Source organism: Oncorhynchus keta, chromosome 22 (genome assembly GCF_023373465.1).
Source record: "Oncorhynchus keta strain PuntledgeMale-10-30-2019 chromosome 22, Oket_V2, whole genome shotgun sequence".
Lineage (NCBI taxonomy): Eukaryota > Metazoa > Chordata > Actinopteri > Salmoniformes > Salmonidae > Oncorhynchus > Oncorhynchus keta.
Genome location: NC_068442.1, coordinates 56,761,896 through 56,783,163, shown reverse-complemented (window position 1 = coordinate 56,783,163; position 21,268 = coordinate 56,761,896). Strand labels below are relative to the sequence as shown.

At 49.8% G+C, this 21,268-nt stretch overlaps 1 protein-coding gene across 1 annotated transcript in view; it reads left to right on the top strand.

Moving 5' to 3' along the window:
• Positions 1-21,268, top strand: part of tubgcp5 (tubulin, gamma complex associated protein 5) — a 116,226-nt gene that overhangs the window by 49,190 nt on the left and 45,768 nt on the right. Inside the window, exons 9-12 of the mRNA XM_052475731.1 lie at positions 10,713-10,806; positions 12,625-12,868; positions 14,477-14,679; positions 18,866-18,981. Coding sequence (XP_052331691.1) covers positions 10,713-10,806; positions 12,625-12,868; positions 14,477-14,679; positions 18,866-18,981 — 657 coding nt within the window. The remainder of the gene's footprint in view (positions 1-10,712; positions 10,807-12,624; positions 12,869-14,476; positions 14,680-18,865; positions 18,982-21,268) is intronic.

The window sequence follows — 21,268 nt, the reverse complement described above, 5'->3', positions numbered from 1 at the left end:
TAGTGAGGGCTGGCGAATGGTGTATATAGTGAGGGCTGGCGAATGGCGTATATAGTGGGGGCTGGCGAATGGCCGATATAGTGGGGCTGGCGAATGGCCGATATAGTGGGGCTGGCGAATGGCCGATATAGTGGGGGCTGGCGAATGGCCGATATAGTGGGGCTGGCGAATGGCCGTTATAGTGGGGGCTGGTGAATGGCCTATATAGTGAGGGCTGGTGAATGGCCTATATAGTGAGGGCTGGTGAATGGCCTATATAGTGAGGGCTGGTGAATGGCGTATATAGTGAGGGCTGGTGAATGGTGTACATAGTGAGGGCTGGTGAATGGTGTATATAGTGAGGGCTGGTGAATGGTGTATATAGTGAGGGCTGGTGAATGGTGTATATAGTGGGGGCTGGTGAATGGTGTATATAGTGAGGGCTGGTGAATGGTGTACATAGTGAGGGCTGGTGAATGGTGTATATAGTGAGGGCTGGTGAATGGTGTATATAGTGGGGGCTGGTGAATTGCCGATATAGTGGGGGCTGGTGAATGGCCGATATAGTGAGGGCTGGTGAATGGCCGATATAGTGGGGGCTGGTGAATGGCCGATATAGTGGGGGCTGGTGAATGGCCGATATAGTGGGGGCTGGTGAATGGCCTATATAGTGGGGGCTGGTGAATGGCCGATATAGTGGGGGCTGGTGAATGGTGTATATAGTGGGGGCTGGTGAATGGCCTATATAGTGGGGGCTGGTGAATGGCCTATATAGTGAGGGCTGGTGAATGGCGTATATAGTGGGGGCTGGTGAATGGTGTATATAGTGAGGGCTGGTGAATGGTGTATATAGTGGGGGCTGGTGAATGGTGTAAATAGTGAGGGCTGGTGAATGGTGTATACAGTGAGGGCTGGTGAATGGTGTATACAGTGAGGGCTGGTCAATGGTGTATATAGTGAGGGCTGGTGAATGGTGTATATAGTGGGGCTGGTGAATGATGTATATAGTGAGGGCTGGTGAATGGCCGATATAGTGGGGGCTGGTGAATGGCCTATATAGTGGGGGCTGGTGAATGGCCGATATAGTGGGGGCTGGTGAATGGCCGATATAGTGGGGGCTGGTGAATGGCCGATATAGTGGGGGCTGGCGAATGGCGTATATAGTGGGGGCTGGTGAATGGCCGATATAGTGGGGGCTGGTGAATGGCCGTTATAGTGAGGGCTGGTGAATGGTGTATATAGTGGGGGCTGGTGAATGGTGTATATAGTGAGGGCTGGTGAATGGTGTATATAGTGGGGGCTGGTGAATGGTGTATATAGTGGGGGCTGGTGAATGGTGTATATAGTGGGGGCTGGTGAATGGTGTATATAGTGGGGGCTGGTGAATGGTGTACATAGTGAGGGCTGGTGAATGGTGTACATAGTGAGGGCTGGTGAATGGTGTATATAGTGAGGGCTGGTGAATGGTGTATATAGTGGGGGCTGGTGAATGGCCTATATAGTGGGGGCTGGTGAATGGCCTATATAGTGGGGGCTGGTGAATGGTGTATATAGTGAGGGCTGGTGAATGGCGTATATAGTGGGGGCTGGTGAATGGCCTATATAGTGGGGGCTGGTGAATGGCCTATATAGTGGGGGCTGGTGAATGGCCGATATAGTGGGGGCTGGTGAATGGCCTATATAGTGAGGGCTGGTGAATGGCCTATATAGTGGGGGCTGGTGAATGGCCTATATAGTGGGGGCTGGTGAATGGCCTATATAGTGGGGGCTGGTGAATGGCCTATATAGTGAGGGCTGGTGAATGGCCGATATAGTGGGGGCTGGTGAATGGCTGATATAGTGGGGGCTGGTGAATGGTGTATATAGTGAGGGCTGGTGAATGGTGTATATAGTGGGGGCTGGTGAATGGTGTATATAGTGAGGCCTGGTGAATGGTGTATATAGTGAGGGCTGGTGAATGGTGTATATAGTGAGGGCTGGTGAATGGCGTATATAGTGGGGGCTGGTGAATGGTGTATATAGTGAGGCCTGGTGAATGGTGTATATAGTGAGGGCTGGTGAATGGTGTATATAGTGAGGGCTGGTCAATGGTGCATATAGTGAGGGCTGGTCAATGGTGCATATAGTGAGGGCTGGTGAATGGTGTATATAGTGGGGGCTGGTGAATGATGTATATAGTGAGGGCTGGTGAATGGCCGATATAGTGGGGGCTGGTGAATGGCCGTTATAGTGGGGGCTGGTGAATGGCCGATATAGTGGGGGCTGGTGAATGGTGTATATAGTGAGGGCTGGTGAATGGTGTATATAGTGGGGGCTGGTGAATGGTGTATATAGTGGGGGCTGGTGAATGATGTATATAGTGAGGGCTGGTGAATGGCCGATATAGTGGGGGCTGGTGAATGGCCTATATAGTGGGGGCTGGTGAATGGCCGATATAGTGGGGGCTGGTGAATGGTGTATATAGTGAGGGCTGGTGAATGGTGTATATAGTGGGGGCTGGTGAATGGTGTATATAGTGAGGGCTGGTGAATGGTGTATATAGTGAGGGCTTGTGAATGGTGTATATAGTGAGGGCTGGCCAATGGTGTATATAGTGAGGGCTGGTCAATGGTGTATATAGTGAGGGCTGGTGAATGGCCTATATAGTGAGGGCTGGTGAATGGCCGATATAGTGGGGGCTGGTGAATGGCCGATATAGTGGGGGCTGGTGAATGGCCGATATAGTGGGGGCTGGTGAATGGCGGATATAGTGGGGGCTGGTGAATGGCCGATATAGTGGGGGCTGGTGAATGGCCGATATAGTGGGGGCTGGTGAATGGCCGATATAGTGGGGGCTGGTGAATGGCCGATATAGTGGGGGCTGGTGAATGGTGTATATAGTGGGGGCTGGTGAATGGTGTATATAGTGAGGGCTGGTGAATGGTGTATATAGTGGGGGCTGGTGAATGGTGTATATAGTGAGGGCTGGTGAATGGTGTATATAGTGGGGGCTGGTGAATGGTGTATATAGTGGGGGCTGGTGAATGGTGTATATAGTGAGGGCTGGTGAATGGTGTATATAGTGGGGGCTGGTGAATGATGTATATAGTGAGGGCTGGTGAATGATGTATATAGTGAGGGCTGGTGAATGGTCTATATAGTGGGGGCTGGTGAATGGTCTATATAGTGAGGGCTGGTGAATGGTCTATATAGTGGGGGCTGGTGAATGGTGTATATAGTGAGGGCTGGTGAATGGTGTATATAGTGGGGGCTGGTGAATGGTGTATATAGTGGGGCTGGTGAATGGTGTATATAGTGAGGGCTGGTGAATGGTGTATATAGTGGGGGCTGGTGAATGGTGTATATAGTGGGGGCTGGTGAATGATGTATATAGTGAGGGCTGGTGAATGGCCGATATAGTGGGGGCTGGTGAATGGCCGTTATAGTGGGGGCTGGTGAATGGCCTATATAGTGGGGGCTGGTGAATGGCGATATAGTGGGGGCTGCTGAATGGCCGTTATAGTGGGGGCTGGTGAATGGCCGATATAGTGGGGCTGGTGAATGGTGTATATAGTGAGGGCTGGTGAATGGTGTATATAGTGGGGGCTGGTGAATGGAGTATATAGTGAGGGCTGGTGAATGGTGTATATAGTGAGGGCTTGTGAATGGTGTATATAGTGAGGGCTGGCCAATGGTGTATATAGTGAGGGCTGGTCAATGGTGTATATAGTGGGGGCTGGTGAATGATGTATATAGTGAGGGCTGGTGAATGGCCTATATAGTGGGGGCTGGTGAATGGCCGATATAGTGGGGGCTGGTGAATGGCCGATATAGTGGGGGCTGGTGAATGGCCGATATAGTGGGGGCTGGTGAATGGCCGATATAGTGGGGGCTGGTGAATGGCCGATATAGTGGGGGCTGGTGAATGGCCGATATAGTGAGGGCTGGTGAATGATGTATATAGTGGGGGCTGGTGAATGGCCGTTATAGTGAGGGCTGGTGAATGATGTATATAGTGGGGGCTGGTGAATGGTGTATATAGTGAGGGCTGGTGAATGGTGTATATAGTGGGGGCTGGTGAATGGCCTATATAGTGGGGGCTGGTGAATGGCCTATATAGTGGGGGCTGGTGAATGGCCGATATAGTGGGGGCTGGTGAATGGCCTATATAGTGGGGGCTGGTGAATGGCCGATATAGTGGGGGCTGGTGAATGGCCGATATAGTGGGGGCTGGTGAATGGCCGATATAGTGGGGGCTGGTGAATGGCCGATATAGTGGGGGCTGGTGAATGGCCGATATAGTGGGGGCTGGTGAATGGCCGTTATAGTGGGGGCTGGTGAATGGCCTATATAGTGGGGGCTGGTGAATGGCCTATATAGTGGGGGCTGGTGAATGGCCGATATAGTGGGGGCTGGTGAATGGCCGTTATAGTGGGGGCTGGTGAATGGCCTATATAGTGAGGGCTGGTGAATGGTGTATATAGTGAGGGCTGGCCAATGGTGTATATAGTGGGGGCTGGTGAATGGTGTATATAGTGGGGGCTGGTGAATGATGTACATAGTGAGGGCTGGTGAATGGCCGATATAGTGGGGGCTGGTGAATGGCCGATATAGTGGGGGCTGGTGAATGGCCGTTATAGTGGGGGCTGGTGAATGGCCGATATAGTGAGGGCTGGTGAATGGTGTATATAGTGGGGGCTGGTGAATGGCCTATATAGTGGGGGCTAGTGAATGGCCGATATAGTGGGGGCTGGTGAATGGCCTATATAGTGAGGGCTGGTGAATGGCCTATATAGTGAGGGCTGGTGAATGGCGTATATAGTGGGGGCTGGTGAATGGTGTATATAGTGAGGGCTGGTGAATGGTGTATATAGTGGGGGCTGGTGAATGGTGTAAATAGTGAGGGCTGGTGAATGGTGTATACAGTGAGGGCTGGTGAATGGTGTATACAGTGAGGGCTGGTCAATGGTGTATATAGTGAGGGCTGGTGAATGGTGTATATAGTGGGGGCTGGTGAATGATGTATATAGTGAGGGCTGGTGAATGGCCTATATAGTGGGGGCTGGTGAATGGTGTATATAGTGAGGGCTGGTGAATGGTGTATATAGTGGGGGCTGGTGAATGGTGTATATAGTGGGGGCTGGTGAATGGCCTATATAGTGGGGGCTGGTGAATGGCCTATATAGTGGGGGCTGGTGAATGGCCGATATAGTGGGGGCTGGTGAATGGCCTATATAGTGGGGGCTGGCGAATGGCCGATATAGTGGGGGCTGGCGAATGGCCGATATAGTGGGGGCTGGCGAATGGCCGATATAGTGGGGGCTGGCGAATGGCGTATATAGTGGGGGCTGGTGAATGGCCTATATAGTGGGGGCTGGTGAATGGTGTATATAGTGGGGGCTGGTGAATGGCCAATATAGTGGGGGCTGGTGAATGGCCGTTATAGTGGGGGCTGGTGAATGGTGTATATAGTGGGGGCTGGTGAATGGCCGATATAGTGGGGGCTGGTGAATGGTGTATATAGTGAGGGCTGGTGAATGGTGTATATAGTGGGGGCTGGTGAATGGTCTATATAGTGGGGGCTGGTGAATGGCCTATATAGTGAGGGCTGGTGAATGGTGTATATAGTGGGGGCTGGTGAATGGTGTATATAGTGGGGGCTGGTGAATGGTGTATATAGTGGGGGCTGGTGAATGGTGTATATAGTGGGGGCTGGTGAATGGTGTATATAGTGGGGGCTGGTGAATGGTGTATATAGTGGGGGCTGGTGAATGGTGTACATAGTGAGGGCTGGTGAATGGTGTACATAGTGAGGGCTGGTGAATGGTGTATATAGTGAGGGCTGGTGAATGGCCTATATAGTGGGGGCTGGTGAATGGCCTATATAGTGGGGGCTGGTGAATGGCCTATATAGTGGGGGCTGGTGAATGGCCTATATAGTGGGGGCTGGTGAATGGCCGATATAGTGGGGGCTGGTGAATGGCCGATATAGTGGGGGCTGGTGAATGGCCTATATAGTGGGGGCTGGTGAATGGCGTATATAGTGAGGGCTGGTGAATGGTGTATATAGTGGGGGCTGGTGAATGGTGTATATAGTGAGGGCTGGTGAATGGTGTATATAGTGGGGGCTGGTGAATGGCCTATATAGTGGGGGCTGGTGAATGGCCTATATAGTGGGGGCTGGTGAATGGTGTATATAGTGGGGCTGGTGAATGGTGTATATAGTGAGGGCTGATCAATGGTGTATATAGTGGGGGCTGGTGAATGATGTATATAGTGAGGGCTGGTGAATGGCCGATATAGTGAGGGCTGGTGAATGGCCTATATAGTGAGGGCTGGTGAATGGCGTATATAGTGGGGGCTGGTGAATGGTGTATATAGTGAGGGCTGGTGAATGGTGTATATAGTGGGGGCTGGTGAATGGCCTATATAGTGGGGGCTGGTGAATGGCCTATATAGTGAGGGCTGGTGAATGGCCTATATAGTGAGGGCTGGTGAATGGTGTATATAGTGGGGGCTGGTGAATGGTGTATATAGTGAGGGCTGGTGAATGGTGTATATAGTGGGGGCTGGTGAATGGTGTATATAGTGGGGGCTGGTGAATGGTGTATATAGTGAGGGCTGGTGAATGGTGTATATAGTGAGGGCTGGTGAATGGTGTATATAGTGGGGGCTGGTGAATGGTGTATATAGTGAGGGCTGGTGAATGGCGTATATATTGGGGGCTGGTGAATGGTGTATATAGTGGGGGCTGGTGAATGGTGTATATAGTGAGGCCTGGTGAATGGTGTATATAGTGAGGGCTGGTGAATGGTGTATATAGTGAGGGCTGGTCAATGGTGCATATAGTGAGGGCTGGTGAATGGTGTATATAGTGGGGGCTGGTGAATGATGTATATAGTGAGGGCTGGTGAATGGTCGATATAGTGGGGGCTGGTGAATGGCCGATATAGTGGGGGCTGGTGATTGGCCGATATAGTGTGGGCTGGTGAATGGCCTATATAGTGGGGGCTGGTGAATGGTGTATATAGTGAGGGCTGGTGAATGGTGTATATAGTGGGGGCTGGTGAATGGTGTATATAGTGAGGGCTTGTGAATGGTGTATATAGTGAGGGCTGGCCAATGGTGTATATAGTGAGGACTGGTCAATGGTGTATATAGTGGGGGCTGGTGAATGATGTATATAGTGAGGGCTGGTGAATGGCCTATATAGTGGGGGCTGGTGAATGGCCGATATAGTGGGGGCTGGTGAATGGCCGATATAGTGGGGGCTGGTGAATGGCCGATATAGTGGGGGCTGGTGAATGGCCGATATAGTGGGGGCTGGTGAATGGCCGTTATAGTGGGGGCTGGTGAATGATGTATATAGTGGGGGCTGGTGAATGGTGTATATAGTGAGGGCTGGTGAATGGTGTATATAGTGAGGGCTGGTGAATGATGTATATAGTGGGGGCTGGTGAATGGCCGATATAGTGAGGGCTGGTGAATGATGTATATAGTGGGGGCTGGTGAATGGTGTATATAGTGAGGGCTGGTGAATGGTGTATATAGTGGGGGCTGGTGAATGGTGTATATAGTGAGGGCTGGTGAATGGCCGATATAGTGAGGGCTGGTGAATGGCCTATATAGTGAGGGCTGGTGAAACATGTATATAGTGGGGGCTGGTGAATGGTGTATATAGTGGGGGCTGGTGAATGGTGTATATAGTGGGGGCTGGTGAATGGTGTATATAGTGGGGGCTGGTGAATGGCCTATATAGTGGGGGCTGGTGAATGGCGTATATAGTGGGGGCTGGTGAATGGTGTATATAGTGAGGGCTGGTGAATGGTGTATATAGTGGGGGCTGGTGAATGGCCTATATAGTGGGGGCTGGTGAATGGTGTATATAGTGGGGGCTGGTGAATGGCCTATATAGTGGGGGCTGGTGAATGGCCGATATAGTGAGGGCTGGTGAATGGCCTATATAGTGAGGGCTGGTGAATGGTGTATATAGTGGGGGCTGGTGAATGGCCTATATAGTGAGGGCTGGTGAATGGCCTATATAGTGAGGGCTGGTGAATGGTGTATATAGTGAGGGCTGGTGAATGGTGTATATAGTGAGGGCTGGTGAATGGTGTATATAGTGAGGGCTGGTGAATGGTGTATATAGTGGGGGCTGGTGAATGGCCTATATAGTGAGGGCTGGTGAATGGCCTATATAGTGAGGGCTGGTGAATGATGTATATAGTGGGGGCTGGTGAATGGTGTATATAGTGGGGGCTGGTGAATGGTGTATATAGTGAGGGCTGGTGAATGGTGTATATAGTGGGGGCTGGTGAATGGTGTATATAGTGAGGGCTGGTGAATGGTGTATATAGTGAGGGCTGGTGAATGGTGTATATAGTGAGGGCTGGTGAATGGCCTATATAGTGAGGGCTGGTGAATGATGTATATAGTGAGGGCTGGTGAATGGTGTATATAGTGAGGGCTGGTGAATGGTGTATATAGTGAGGGCTGGTGAATGGTGTATATAGTGGGGGCTGGTGAATGGTGTATATAGTGGGGGCTGGTGAATGGTGTATATAGTGAGGGCTGGTGAATGGTGTATATAGTGGGGGCTGGTGAATGGTGTATATAGTGAGGGCTGGTGAATGGTGTATATAGTGAGGGCTGGTGAATGGTGTATATAGTGAGGGCTGGTGAATGGCCTATATAGTGAGGGCTGGTGAATGGTGTATATAGTGAGGGCTGGTGAATGGTGTATATAGTGAGGGCTGGTGAATGGTGTATATAGTGAGGGCTGGTGAATGGTGTATATAGTGGGGGCTGGTGAATGGCCGATATAGTGGGGGCTGGTGAATGGCCTATATAGTGGGGGCTGGTGAATGGCCGATATAGTGGGGGCTGGTGAATGGTGTATATAGTGGGGGCTGGTGAATGGTGTATATAGTGGGGGCTGGTGAATGGTGTATATAGTGGGGGCTGGTGAATGGCCGATATAGTGGGGGCTGGTGAATGGCCGATATAGTGGGGGCTGGTGAATGGCCTATATAGTGGGGGCTGGTGAATGGCCGATATAGTGGGGGCTGGTGAATGGCCGATATAGTGGGGGCTGGTGAATGGCCTATATAGTGAGGGCTGGTGTATGGCCGATATAGTGGGGGCTGGTGAATGGCCTATATAGTGAGGGCTGGTGAGTGGTGTATATAGTGAGGGCTGGTGAATGGCCGATATAGTGGGGGCTGGTGAATGGTGTATATAGTGAGGGCTGGTGAATGGCCTATGTAGTGGGGGCTGGTGAATGGTGTATATAGTGAGGGCTGGTGAATGGTGTATATAGTGGGGGCTGGTGAATGGTGTATATAGTGAGGGCTGGTGAATGGCCTATGTAGTGGGGGCTGGTGAATGGTGTATATAGTGGGGGCTGGTGAATGGTGTATTTAGTGGGGGCTGGTGAATGGCCGATATAGTGGGGGCTGGTGAATGGCCTATAATGACTTCAACTGTAGCTAGACATCAGTCAGAGCTGTCTCTCAGAGCTGTCTGTCAGAGCTGTCTGTCAGAGCTGTCTCTCAGAGCTGTCTCTCAGAGCTGTCTCTCAGAGCTGTCTGTCAGAGCTGTCTGTCAGAGCTGTCTGTCAGAGCTGTCTGCTGACAGAATGCCTGTTCTGAATTTTCACCCAAGTTTAGAAGTGCTACTGAAGAACAAAACAAGTCTTTTTAGCTGTTAGATCTGCTTTTTAGATCTGTGTTTACTAAACACAGCAAGATATTAGTTTAGCGTTTTTTTATCTCGATCTCCTGCTTGAAGAACCCCTCAGTTTAAGTTGCATTGTAAGTGGCTGAATTAATAAGGGGGTGGGGCATCATCTTGTGTTCGCTTCCTGCCGTGTTTAAGAAGTCAAAGCCCTTTGGATCAGTTATTTTACAATACTATGTAAATAGCCAGGAAACACCAGGACTGTCACTCTGGACTGGCAGGTAAATTAGACTTCTATGCCTGTGTGCTTCTAAAAATTCATCTTTCAGCACTTCACTCACAGTTCACACAGCACAGTTCACACAGCACAGTTCACACAGCGCAGTTCACACAGCGCAGTTCACACAGCGCAGTTGGCACAGGGCAGTTGGCACGGGGCAGTTGGCACGGGGCAGTTGGCACGGGGCAGTTGGCACGGGGCAGTTGGCACGGGGCAGTTGGCACAGGGCAGTTGGCACGGGGCAGTTGGCACAGGGCAGTTGGCACGGGGCAGTTGGCACGGGGCAGTTGGCACGGGGCAGTTGGCACGGGGCAGTTGGCACACAGTCACACATCTTTAGTTGCATGCGTTTAAAATGGTCGCACTAGGGGGCAGTTGGCTCCAGAACTTTGGCGTCTACGTAAGTATTTTTTTAAAACCTCACGCTTTGGGCTGGATGTATCAATGTGTAGTTCATACATGCAGAATCTATGAACAGAATTACGGTTTTACCTTAATTAGCCACAAAATCCTTTGTTTGAAAGTGACTGTTTTCTGAAAGCTGTGCAGTGCCGTTTCCCCCTCGTACGCCAGCCCCCTAGCAATGCGAGTTCCAGCCAATGAGCTTCAGCCCCTCGCCATTTGAGTGACAGCTAGCAAGATGCACACACAGCAGAGAAAGACGGAGCCAACGCCGTAGTACTCCCGTTTTGGCTCTTGAGTGCTACGGTCAGAGCTACTGGTTAAAAATGATGCAAATCTTCCGGAAAGTCTCTTTTTATAGGGCTTCAGTTGATCCATGATTGTTTGTCCCCAGGCTGCTCTCTGGGGTGAAGAAACACTTTATATTCCAGCATCAGGATGGAAAAGTGGTGGTCAGGAATGATGTGGTGGTCACTCACCTGACTAACGTAAGACTACAGTCTAATCATTACATGTGTATATTAACAATCTGGAACACATTGGTCTCATAAATTGGAATTCCCTGTCTAACCCCATCTCTCTCTCCTCTCCATCTGTCCTTCTTTCTCTCCTCTCCTCTTTCTCGTGTCTCGGTCTCTCTCCTCTTTCTCCTCTCTCTCTCTCCTCTTTCTCCTCTCTCTCTCTCCTCTTTCTCCTCTCTCTCTCTCCTCTTTCTCCTCTCTCTCTCTCCTCTTTCTCCTCTCTCTCTCTCCTCTTTCTCCTCTCTCTCTCTCCTCTTTCTCCTCTCTCTCTCTCCTCTGTCTCCTCTCTCTCCTCTTTCTCCTCTCTCTCCTCTTTCTCCTCTCTCTCTCTTTCTCCTCTTTCTCCTGTCTCTCTCTCCCCTCTTTCTCCTGTCTCTCTCTCCCCTCTTTCTCCTGTCTCTCTCTCCCCTCTTTCTCCTCTCTCTCTCCTCTTTCTCCTCTCTCTCTCTCTCCTCTTTCTCCTCTCTCTCTCCTCTTTCTCCTCTCTCTCTCTCCTCTTTCTCCTCTCTCTCTCTCCTCTTTCTCCTCTCTCTCTCCTCTTTCTCCTCTCTCTCTCCTCTTTCTCCTCTCTCTCTCCTCTTTCTTCTCTCTCTCCCTCTTTCTCCTCTCTCCTCTTTCTCCTCTGTCTCTCTTTCTCCTGTCTCTCTTTCCCCTCTTTCTCCTCTCTCTCTCCTCTTTCTCCTCTCTCTCTCTCTCTCTCTCTCTCTCTCCTCTTTCTCCTCTCTCTCTCTCTCTCTCTCTCTCTCTCTCTCTCTCTCTCTCCTCTCTCTCTCTTTCTCTCTGTCTCTCTTTCTCTGTCTCTCTCCCCTCTTTCTCCTCTCTCTCTCCTCTTTCTCTCTCTCTCTCTCCTCTTTCTCCTCTCTCTCTTTCCTCTCTCTCTCTCTCTCTCCTCTTTCTCTCTCTCTCTCCTCTCCTCTCTCTCTCCTCTTTCTCTGTCTCCCTCTCCTCTTTCTCCTCTCTCTTTCTCTCCTCTCTCTCTCTCCTCTTTCTCTGTCTCTCTCCTCTTTCTCCTCTGTCTCTCTTTCTCCTCTTTCTCCTCTTTCTCCTGTCTCTCTCTCCTCTTTCTCCTCTTTCTCTGTCTCTCTCTCTCTCTTTCTCTCTCTCTTCTCTGTCTCCCTCTCCTCTTTCTCCTCTCTCTCCTCTTTCTCTGTCTCCCTCTCCTCTGTCTCTCTTTCTCCTCTTTCTCCTGTCTCTCTCTCCCCTCTTTCTCCTCTTTCTCCTGTCTCTCTCTCCCCTCTTTCTCCTCTCTCTCTCCCCTCTTTCTCTCCTCTTTCTACTCTCTCTCTCTCCTCTTTCTACTCTCTCTCTCTCTCCTCTCTATCTGTCTTTGTTTTCTCTTTCTCTCCTCTTTCTCGTGTCTGTCTCTCTCCTCTCTCTCCTTTTTCTCCTCTCTTTCTACTCTCTCTCTTTCACTCTCTCCCTCTCCTCTTTCTCCTTTCTCTTTTTCTACTCTCACTCTTTCTGTCTCTCCCTCTCTCTCTCCTCTTTCTCCTCTTTCTCCCCTCTCTCTCTTTCTCCTCTTTCTCCTCTCTCTCTTTCTCTCTCTGTCTCTCTCTGTCTCTCTCTCCTCTCTCTGTCTCTCTCTCCTCTCTCTGTCTCTCTCTCCTCTCTCTGTCTCTCTCTCCTCTCTCTGTCTCTCTCCTCTCTCTGTCTCTCTCTCCTCTCTCTGTCTCTCTCTCCTCTTTCTCTGTCTTTCATTTTCTCTTTCTCTCTCTTTCTCTGCTCTCTCTTTGTCTCTGTCTCTCTCTCCTCTTTCTTCTCTCTCTCTGTCTCTCTCCCTGCTAGAACTGCCTACGGTCCGTGTTGGAGCACATAGCAGTCTATGGACAGGCAGTGTTCCGGCTGCAGAGGTTTATAGACGAGGTAACGGGGTACGACACTGAGCCCTGCCCTCCAGGCTCCTACTCCTCTAAGCAGGGCACCGAGCCTCCCTTCAGGACTTACCAGGCTTTTGTCTGGGCTCTCTACAAGTACTTCACCTCCTTCAAACAGGAGCTCACCACCATAGAAAGAGACCTCATAGGCAAAGGCAGGTTTACCTTTCATCGTTATACATTGATGAGTTTCTTGTGGCTTTTGTCTGACGTGTACTGTTATTACAGTTGCAAAATTCCGCTAACTTCCATGTCGTGGTCGGAGGTGACACTGTTATAACCTCTAGATGAGACTGTGACCCTGTTATAACCTCTAGATGAGACGGTGACCCTGTTATAACCTCTAGATGAGACTGTGACCCTGTTATAACCTCTAGATGAGACGGTGACCCTGTTATAACCTCTGTAGATGAGACTGTGACCCTGTTATAACCTCTAGATGAGACGGTGACCCTGTTATAACCTCTAGATGAGACGGTGACCCTGTTATAACCTCTGTAGATGAGACGGTGACCCTGTTATAACCTCTGTAGATGAGACGGTGACCCTGTTATAACCTCTAGATGAGACTGAGACCCTGTTATAACCTACCTCTCTGTAGATGAGACTGTAACCCTGTTATAACCTCTGTAGATGAGACTGTAACCCTGTTATAACCTCTGTAGATGAGACGGTGACCCTGTTATAACCTCTGTAGATGAGACGGTGACCCTGTTATAACCTCTGTAGATGAGACGGTGACCCTGTTATAACCTCTGTAGATGAGACGGTGACCCTGTTATAACCTCTAGATGAGACTGTGACCCTGTTATAACCTCTAGATGAGACGGTGACCCTGTTATAACCTCTAGATGAGACGGTGACCCTGTTATAACCTCTAGATGAGACGGTGACCCTGTTATAACCTCTAGATGAGACGGTGACCCTGTTATAACCTCTGTAGATGAGACGGTGACCCTGTTATAACCTCTGTAGATGAGACGGTGACCCTGTTATAACCTCTAGATGAGACTGAGACCCTGTTATAACCTACCTCTCTGTAGATGAGACTGTAACCCTGTTATAACCTCTGTAGATGAGACTGTAACCCTGTTATAACCTCTGTAGATGAGACGGTGACCCTGTTATAACCTCTGTAGATGAGACGGTGACCCTGTTATAACCTCTGTAGATGAGACGGTGACCCTGTTATAACCTCTGTAGATGAGACGGTGACCCTGTTATAACCTCTAGATGAGACTGTGACCCTGTTATAACCTCTAGATGAGACGGTGACCCTGTTATAACCTCTGTAGATGAGACGGTGACCCTGTTATAACCTCTGTAGATGAGACGGTGACCCTGTTATAACCTCTAGATGAGACGGTGACCCTGTTATAACCTCTAGATGAGACGGTGACCCTGTTATAACCTCTAGATGAGACGGTGACCCTGTTATAACCTCTGTAGATGAGACGGTGACCCTGTTATAACCTCTAGATGAGACGGTGACCCTGTTATAACCTCTAGATGAGACGGTGACCCTGTTATAACCTCTAGATGAGACGGTTACCCTGTTATAACCTCTAGATGAGACGGTGACCCTGTTATAACCTACCTCTCTGTAGATGAGACGGTGACCCTGTTATAACCTCTGTAGATGAGACTGTGACCCTGTTATAACCTCTAGATGAGACTGTGACCCTGTTATAACCTCTAGATGAGACTGTGACCCTGTTATAACCTCTGTAGATGAGACGGTGACCCTGTTATAACCTCTGTAGATGAGACGGTGACCCTGGCGGGGGTGCTGGACAGACTGACCCCTCACCTGGCCCAGATCAAGGTGCTCCACAAGGTGTTCTGTACGGGTGTGGCAGAGGTCCCCCCTGAGACCCCTAACGTGGTGCGGGCCTCACACCTGCTCAACACACTGTACAAGGCTATCATAGAGTACGACAGCGTGGGAGAGGCATCCCAACAGGCCGTGAGTGTTTGTGTTTACATGTCTGTGACTGTGACTGTGTCTGTGAGTGTAACTGTGTCTGTGAGTGTAACTGTGTCTGTGAGTGTAACTGTGTCTGTGAGTGTAACTGTGTCTGTGAGTGTAACTGTGTCTGTGAGTGTAACTGTGTCTGTGAGTGTAACTGTGTCTGTGAGTGTAACTGTGTCTGTGAGTGTAACTGTGTCTGTGAGTATAACTGTGTCTGTGAGTGTAACTGTGTCTGTGAGTGTAACTGTGTCTGTGAGTGTAACTGTGTCTGTGAGTGTAACTGTGTCTGAGTGTAACTGTGTCTGAGTGTAACTGTGTCTGTGAGTGTAACCGTGTCTGTGAGTGTAACCGTGTCTGTGAGTGTAACTGTGTCTGTGAGTGTAACTGTGTCTGTGAGTCTAACTGTGTCTGTGAGTCTAACTGTGTCTGTGAGTCTAACTGTGTCTGTGAGTGTAACTGTGTCTGTGAGTCTAACTGTGTCTGTGAGTATAACTGTGTCTGTGAGTCTAACTGTGTCTGTGAGTGTAACTGTGTCTGTGAGTGTAACTGTGTCTGAGAGTGTAACCGTGTCTGTGAGTGTAACCGTGTCTGTGAGTGTAACCGTGTCTGTGAGTGTAACCGTGTCTGTGAGTGTAACCGTGTCTGTGAGTCTAACTGTGTCTGTGAGTCTAACTGTGTCTGTGAGTCTAACTGTGTCTGTGAGTCTAACTGTGTCTGTGAGTGTAACTGTGTCTGTGAGTGTAACTGTGTCTGTGAGTGTAACTGTGTCTGTGAGTGTAACTGTGTCTGTGAGTGTAACCGTGTCTGTGAGTGTAACCGTGTCTGTGAGTGTAACCGTGTCTGTGAGTGTAACCGTGTCTGTGAGTGTAACCGTGTCTGTGAGTGTAACCGTGTCTGTGAGTGTAACCGTGTCTGTGAGTGTAACCGTGTCTGTGAGTGTAACTGTGTCTGTGAGTGTAACTGTGTCTGTGAGTGTAACTGTGTCTGTGAGTCTAACTGTGTCTGTGAGTCTAACTGTGTCTGTGAGTCTAACTGTGTCTGTGAGTCTAACTGTGTCTGTGAGTCTAACTGTGTCTGTGAGTCTAACTGTGTCTGTGAGTCTAACTGTGTCTGTGAGTCTAACTGTGTCTGTGAGTCTAACTGTGTCTGTGAGTGTAACCGTGTCTGTGAGTGTAACCGTGTCTGTGAGTGTAACCGTGTCTGTGAGTGTAACCGTGTCTGTGAGTGTAACCGTGTCTGTGAGTGTAACCGTGTCTGTGAGTGTAACCGTGTCTGTGAGTGTAACTGTGACTGTGACTGTGACTGTCTGTGACCGTGTCTGTGAGTGTGTCTGTGTCTGTGACTGTGTCTGTGAGTGTGACTGTGTCTGTGAGTGTGACTGTGTCTGTGAGTGTGACTGTGTCTGTGAGTGTGACTGTGTCTGTGAGTGTGACTGTGTCTGTGAGTGTGACTGTGTCTGTGAGTGTGACTGTGTCTGTGAGTGTGACTGTGTCTGTGAGTGTGACCGTGTCTGTGAGTGTGACCGTGTCTGTGAGTGTGACCGTGTCTGTGAGTGTGACCGTGTCTGTGAGTGTGACCGTGTCTGTGAGTGTGACTGTGTCTGTGAGTCTAACTGTGTCTGTGAGTCTAACTGTGTCTGTGAGTCTAACTGTGTCTGTGAGTCTAACTGTGTCTGTGAGTGTAACTGTGTCTGTGAGTGTAACTGTGTCTGTGAGTGTGACTGTGTCTGTGAGTGTAACTGTGTCTGTGAGTGTAACTGTGTGTGTGACTGTGTCTGTGAGTGTAACTGTGTCTGTGAGTGTAACTGTGACCGTGTCTGTGAGTGTAACTGTGACCGTGTCTGTGAGTGTGACCGTGTCTGTGAGTGTGACCGTGTCTGTGAGTGTGACTGTGTCTGTGAGTGTGACCGTGTCTGTGAGTGTGACCGTGTCTCTGAGTGTGACCGTGTCTGTGACCGTGTCTGTGTCTGTGACCGTGACCGTGTCTGTGAGTGTAACCGTGTCTGTGAGTGTGACCGTGTCTGTGAGTGTGACCGTGTCTGTGAGTGTGACCGTGTCTGTGACCGTGTCTGTGACCGTGTCTGTGAGTGTGACCGTGTCTGTGTCTGTGACCGTGTCTGTGTCTGTGTCTGTGAGTGTGACCGTGTCTGTGAGTGTGACCGTGTCTGTGACCGTGTCTGTCTGTGAGTGTGACCGTGTCTGTGACCGTGTCTGTGAGTGTGACCGTGTCTGTGAGTGTGACCGTGTCTGTGAGTGTGACCGTGTCTGTGAGTGTGACCGTGTCTGTGAGTGTAACCGTGTCTGTGACCGTGTCTGTGAGTGTGACCGTGTCTGTGAGTGTGACCTTGTTTGTGACCGTGTCTGTGAGTGTGACCGTGTCTGTGACCGTGTCTGTGAGTGTGACTGTGTCTGTGAGTGTGACTGTGTATGTGAGTGTGACTGTGTCTGTGAGTGTAACTGTGTCTGTGAGTGTAACTGTGAGTGTGACTGTGTCTGTGAGTGTGACTGTGTCTGTGAGTGTAACTGTGTCTGTGAGTGTAACTGTGTCTGTGAGTGTAACTGTGAGTGTGACCGTGTCTGTGACCGTGTCTGTAAGTGTGACCGTGTCTGTGAGTGTGACCGTGTCTGTGAGTGTGACCGTGTCTGTGAGTGTGACCGTGTCTGTGAGTGTGACCGTGTCTGTGTCTGTGAGTGTGACCGTGTCTGTGACCGTGTCTGTGTCTGTGAGTGTGACCGTGTCTGTGACCGTGTCTGTGAGTGTAACCGTGTCTGTGAGTGTGACCGTGTCTGTGAGTGTGACCGTGTCTGTGAGTGTGACCGTGTCTGTGACCGTGTCTGTGAGTGTGACCGTGTCTGTGTCTGTGAGTGTGACTGTGTCTGTGAGTGTGACCGTGTCTGTGACCGTGTCTGTGACCGTGTCTGTGTCTGTGAGTGTGACCGTGTCTGTGACCGTGTCTGTGAGTGTGACCGTGTCTGTGACCGTGTCTGTGAGTGTGACCGTGTCTGTGAGTGTGACCATGTCTGTGAGTGTGACCGTGTCTGTGAGTGTGACCGTGTCTGTGACCGTGTCTGTGTGTGTGACCGTGTCTGTGACCGTGTCTGTCTGTGAGTGTGACCGTGTCTGTGACCGTGTCTGTGAGTGTGACCGTGTCTGTGAGTGTGACCGTGTCTGTGAGTGTGACAGTGTCTGTGACCGTGTCTGTGAGTGTGACCGTGTCTGTGAGTGTGACCTTGTCTGTGACCGTGTCTGTGAGTGTGACCGTGTCTGTGAGTGTGACCGTGTCTGTGACCGTGTCTGTGAGTGTGACTGTGTCTGTGAGTGTAACCGTGCCTGTGAGTGTGACCGTGTCTGTGAGTGTAACTGTGTCTGTGAGTGTAACTGTGTCTGTGAGTGTGACTGTGTCTGTGAGTGTAACTGTGTCTGTGAGTGTGTCTGTGAGTGTGTCTGTGAGTGTGACCGTGTCTGTGAGTGTGACCGTGTCTGTGAGTGTGACCGTGTGTGACCGTGTCTGTGAGTGTGACCGTGTGTGACCGTGTCTGTGAGTGTGACCGTGTGTGACCGTGTCTGTGTCTGTGAGTGTGACCGTGTCTGTGTCTGTGTGTGTGACCGTGTCTGTGTGTGTGACCGTGTCTGTGTGTGTGACCGTGTCTGTGAGTGTGACCGTGTCTGTGAGTGTGACCGTGTCTGTGAGTGTGACCGTGTGTGACCGTGTCTGTGAGTGTGACCGTGTCTGTGAGTGTGACCGTGTGTGACCGTGTCTGTGAGTGTGACCGTGTCTGTGAGTGTGACCGTGTCTGTGAGTGTGACCGTGTCTGTGTCTGTGAGTGTGACCGTGTCTGTGAGTGTGACCGTGTCTGTGAGTGTGACCGTGTCTGTGAGTGTGACCGTGTCTGTGAGTGTGACCGTGTCTGTGAGTGTGACCGTGTCTGTGAGTGTGACCGTGTCTGTGAGTGTGACCGTGTCTGTGTGTGTGTCTGTGAGTGTGACCGTGTCTGTGAGTGTGACCGTGTCTGTGAGTGTGACCGTGTCTGTGAGTGTGACCGTGTCTGTGAGTGTGACCGTGTCTGTGAGTGTGACCGTGTGTGACCGTGTCTGGTTTCGTGCATGTCTTTGAGTGAGAGTTAATCGACTCCAAACAGCCAGGTGTGTAACTGTCTAACTACCCTGACCTCTGACCTAGGTGGCTCTGTTATTCTCTCTGTGGACGGAGACAGTCAGACCTTACCTAGAGATCGTGGATGAATGGATCGTTCATGGTCACCTGTTTGACCCCGCTAAAGAGTTCATCATTCAGAGGTATGGAACAAGCCTCGCTTCTGGCCATGTCATGAAAATATTTAGGCACTCAGGGTACATGGGCCGTTGATGAAGGCTCTCTTTGCATGTCCTGATAGTGTTGGGTGTCATCTGTCGTCACCCTATTCACTATATAGTGCACTACTTTAGACCAGAGCCCTATTCCCTCCATAGTGCACTACTTTAGACCAGAGCCCTGTTCCCTATATAGTGCACTACTTTAGACCAGAGCCCTATTCCCTATATAGTGCACTACTATTGACCAGAGCCCTGTTCCCTATATAGTGGACTACTTTAGACCAGAGCCCTATTCCCTCCATAGTGCACTACTTTAGACCAGAGCCCTGTTCCCTATATAGTGGACTACTTTAGACCAGAGCACTATTCCCTATATAGTGACTACTTTAGACCAGAGCCCTATTCCCTATATAGTGCACTACTTTAGACCAGAGCCCTATTCCCTATATAGTGCACTACTTTAGACCAGAGCCCTGTTCCCTATATAGTGCACTACTTTAGACCAGAGCCCTGTTCCCTATATAGTGGACTACTTTAGACCAGAGCCCTATTCCCTCCATAGTGCACTACTTTAGACCAGAGCCCTGTTCCCTATATAGTGGACTACTTTAGACCAGAGCACTATTCCCTATATAGTGCACTAATTTAGACCAGAGCCCTATTCCCTATATAGTGCACTAATTTAGACCAGAGCCCATAGGGAATAGTGCACTACTTTAGACCAGAGCCCATAGGGAATAGTGCACTACTTTACACCAGAGCCCGTAGGGAATAGTGCACTACTTTACACCAGAGCCCATAGGGAATAGTGCACTACTTTAGACCAGAGCCCATAGGGAATAGTGCACTGCTTTAGACCAGAGCCCATAGGGAATAGTGCACTACTTTAGACCAGAGCCCATAGGGAATAGTGCACTACTTTACACCAGAGCCCATAGGGAATAGTGCACTACTTTACACCAGAGCCCATAGGGAATAGTGCACAAACTTTACACCAGAGCCCATAGGGAATAGTGCACTACTTTACACCAGAGCCCATAGGGAATAGTGCACTACTTTAGACCAGAGCCCATAGGGAATAGTGCACTACTTTAGACCAGAGCCCATAGGGAATAGTGCACTACTTTAGACCAGAGCCCATAGGGAATAGTGCACTACTTTAGACCAGAGCCCATAGGGAATAGTGCACTTCAGGGAATAGTGCACTACTTTAGACCAGAGCCCATAGGGAATAGTCCACTACTTTAGACCAGAGCCCATAGGGAATATTGTACTTCAGGGAATAGTGCACTACTTTAGACCAGAGCCCATAGGCAATAGTGCACTACTTTAGACCAGAGCCCATAGGGAATAGTGCACTACTTTAGACCAGAGCCCATAGTGAATAGTGCACTTCAGGGAATAGTGCACTACTTTAGACCAGAGCCCATAGGGAATAGTGCACTACTTTAGACCAGAGCCCATAGGGAATAGTGCTCTTCAGGGAATAGTGCACTACTTTAGACCAGAGCCCATAGGGAATAGTGCACTTCAGGGAATAGTGCACTACTTTAGGCCAGAGCCCATAGGGAATAGTGCACTACTTTAGGCCAGAGCCCATAGGGAATAGTGCACTACTTTAGACCAGAGCCCATAGGGAATAGTGCACTACTTTAGACCAGAGCCCATAGGGAATAGTGCACTACTTTAGACCAGAGCCCATAGGGAATAGTGCACTACTTTAGACCAGAGCCCATAGGGAATAGTGCACTACTTTACACCAGAGCCCATAGGGAATAGTGCACTACTTTACACCAGAGCCCATAGGGAATAGTGCACAAACTTTACACCAGAGCCCATAGGGAATAGTGCACTACTTTACACCAGAGCCCATAGGGAATAGTGCACTACTTTAGACCAGAGCCCATAGGGAATAGTGCACTACTTTAGACCAGAGCCCATAGGGAATAGTGCACTACTTTAGACCAGAGCCCATAGGGAATAGTCCACTACTTTAGACCAGAGCCCATAGGGAATATTGTACTTCAGGGAATAGTGCACTACTTTAGACCAGAGCCCATAGGCAATAGTGCACTACTTTAGACCAGAGCCCATAGGGAATAGTGCACTACTTTAGACCAGAGCCCATAGTGAATAGTGCACTTCAGGGAATAGTGCACTACTTTAGACCAGAGCCCATAGGGAATAGTGCACTACTTTAGACCAGAGCCCATAGGGAATAGTGCACTACTTTACACCAGAGCCCATAGGGAATAGTGCACTACTTTAC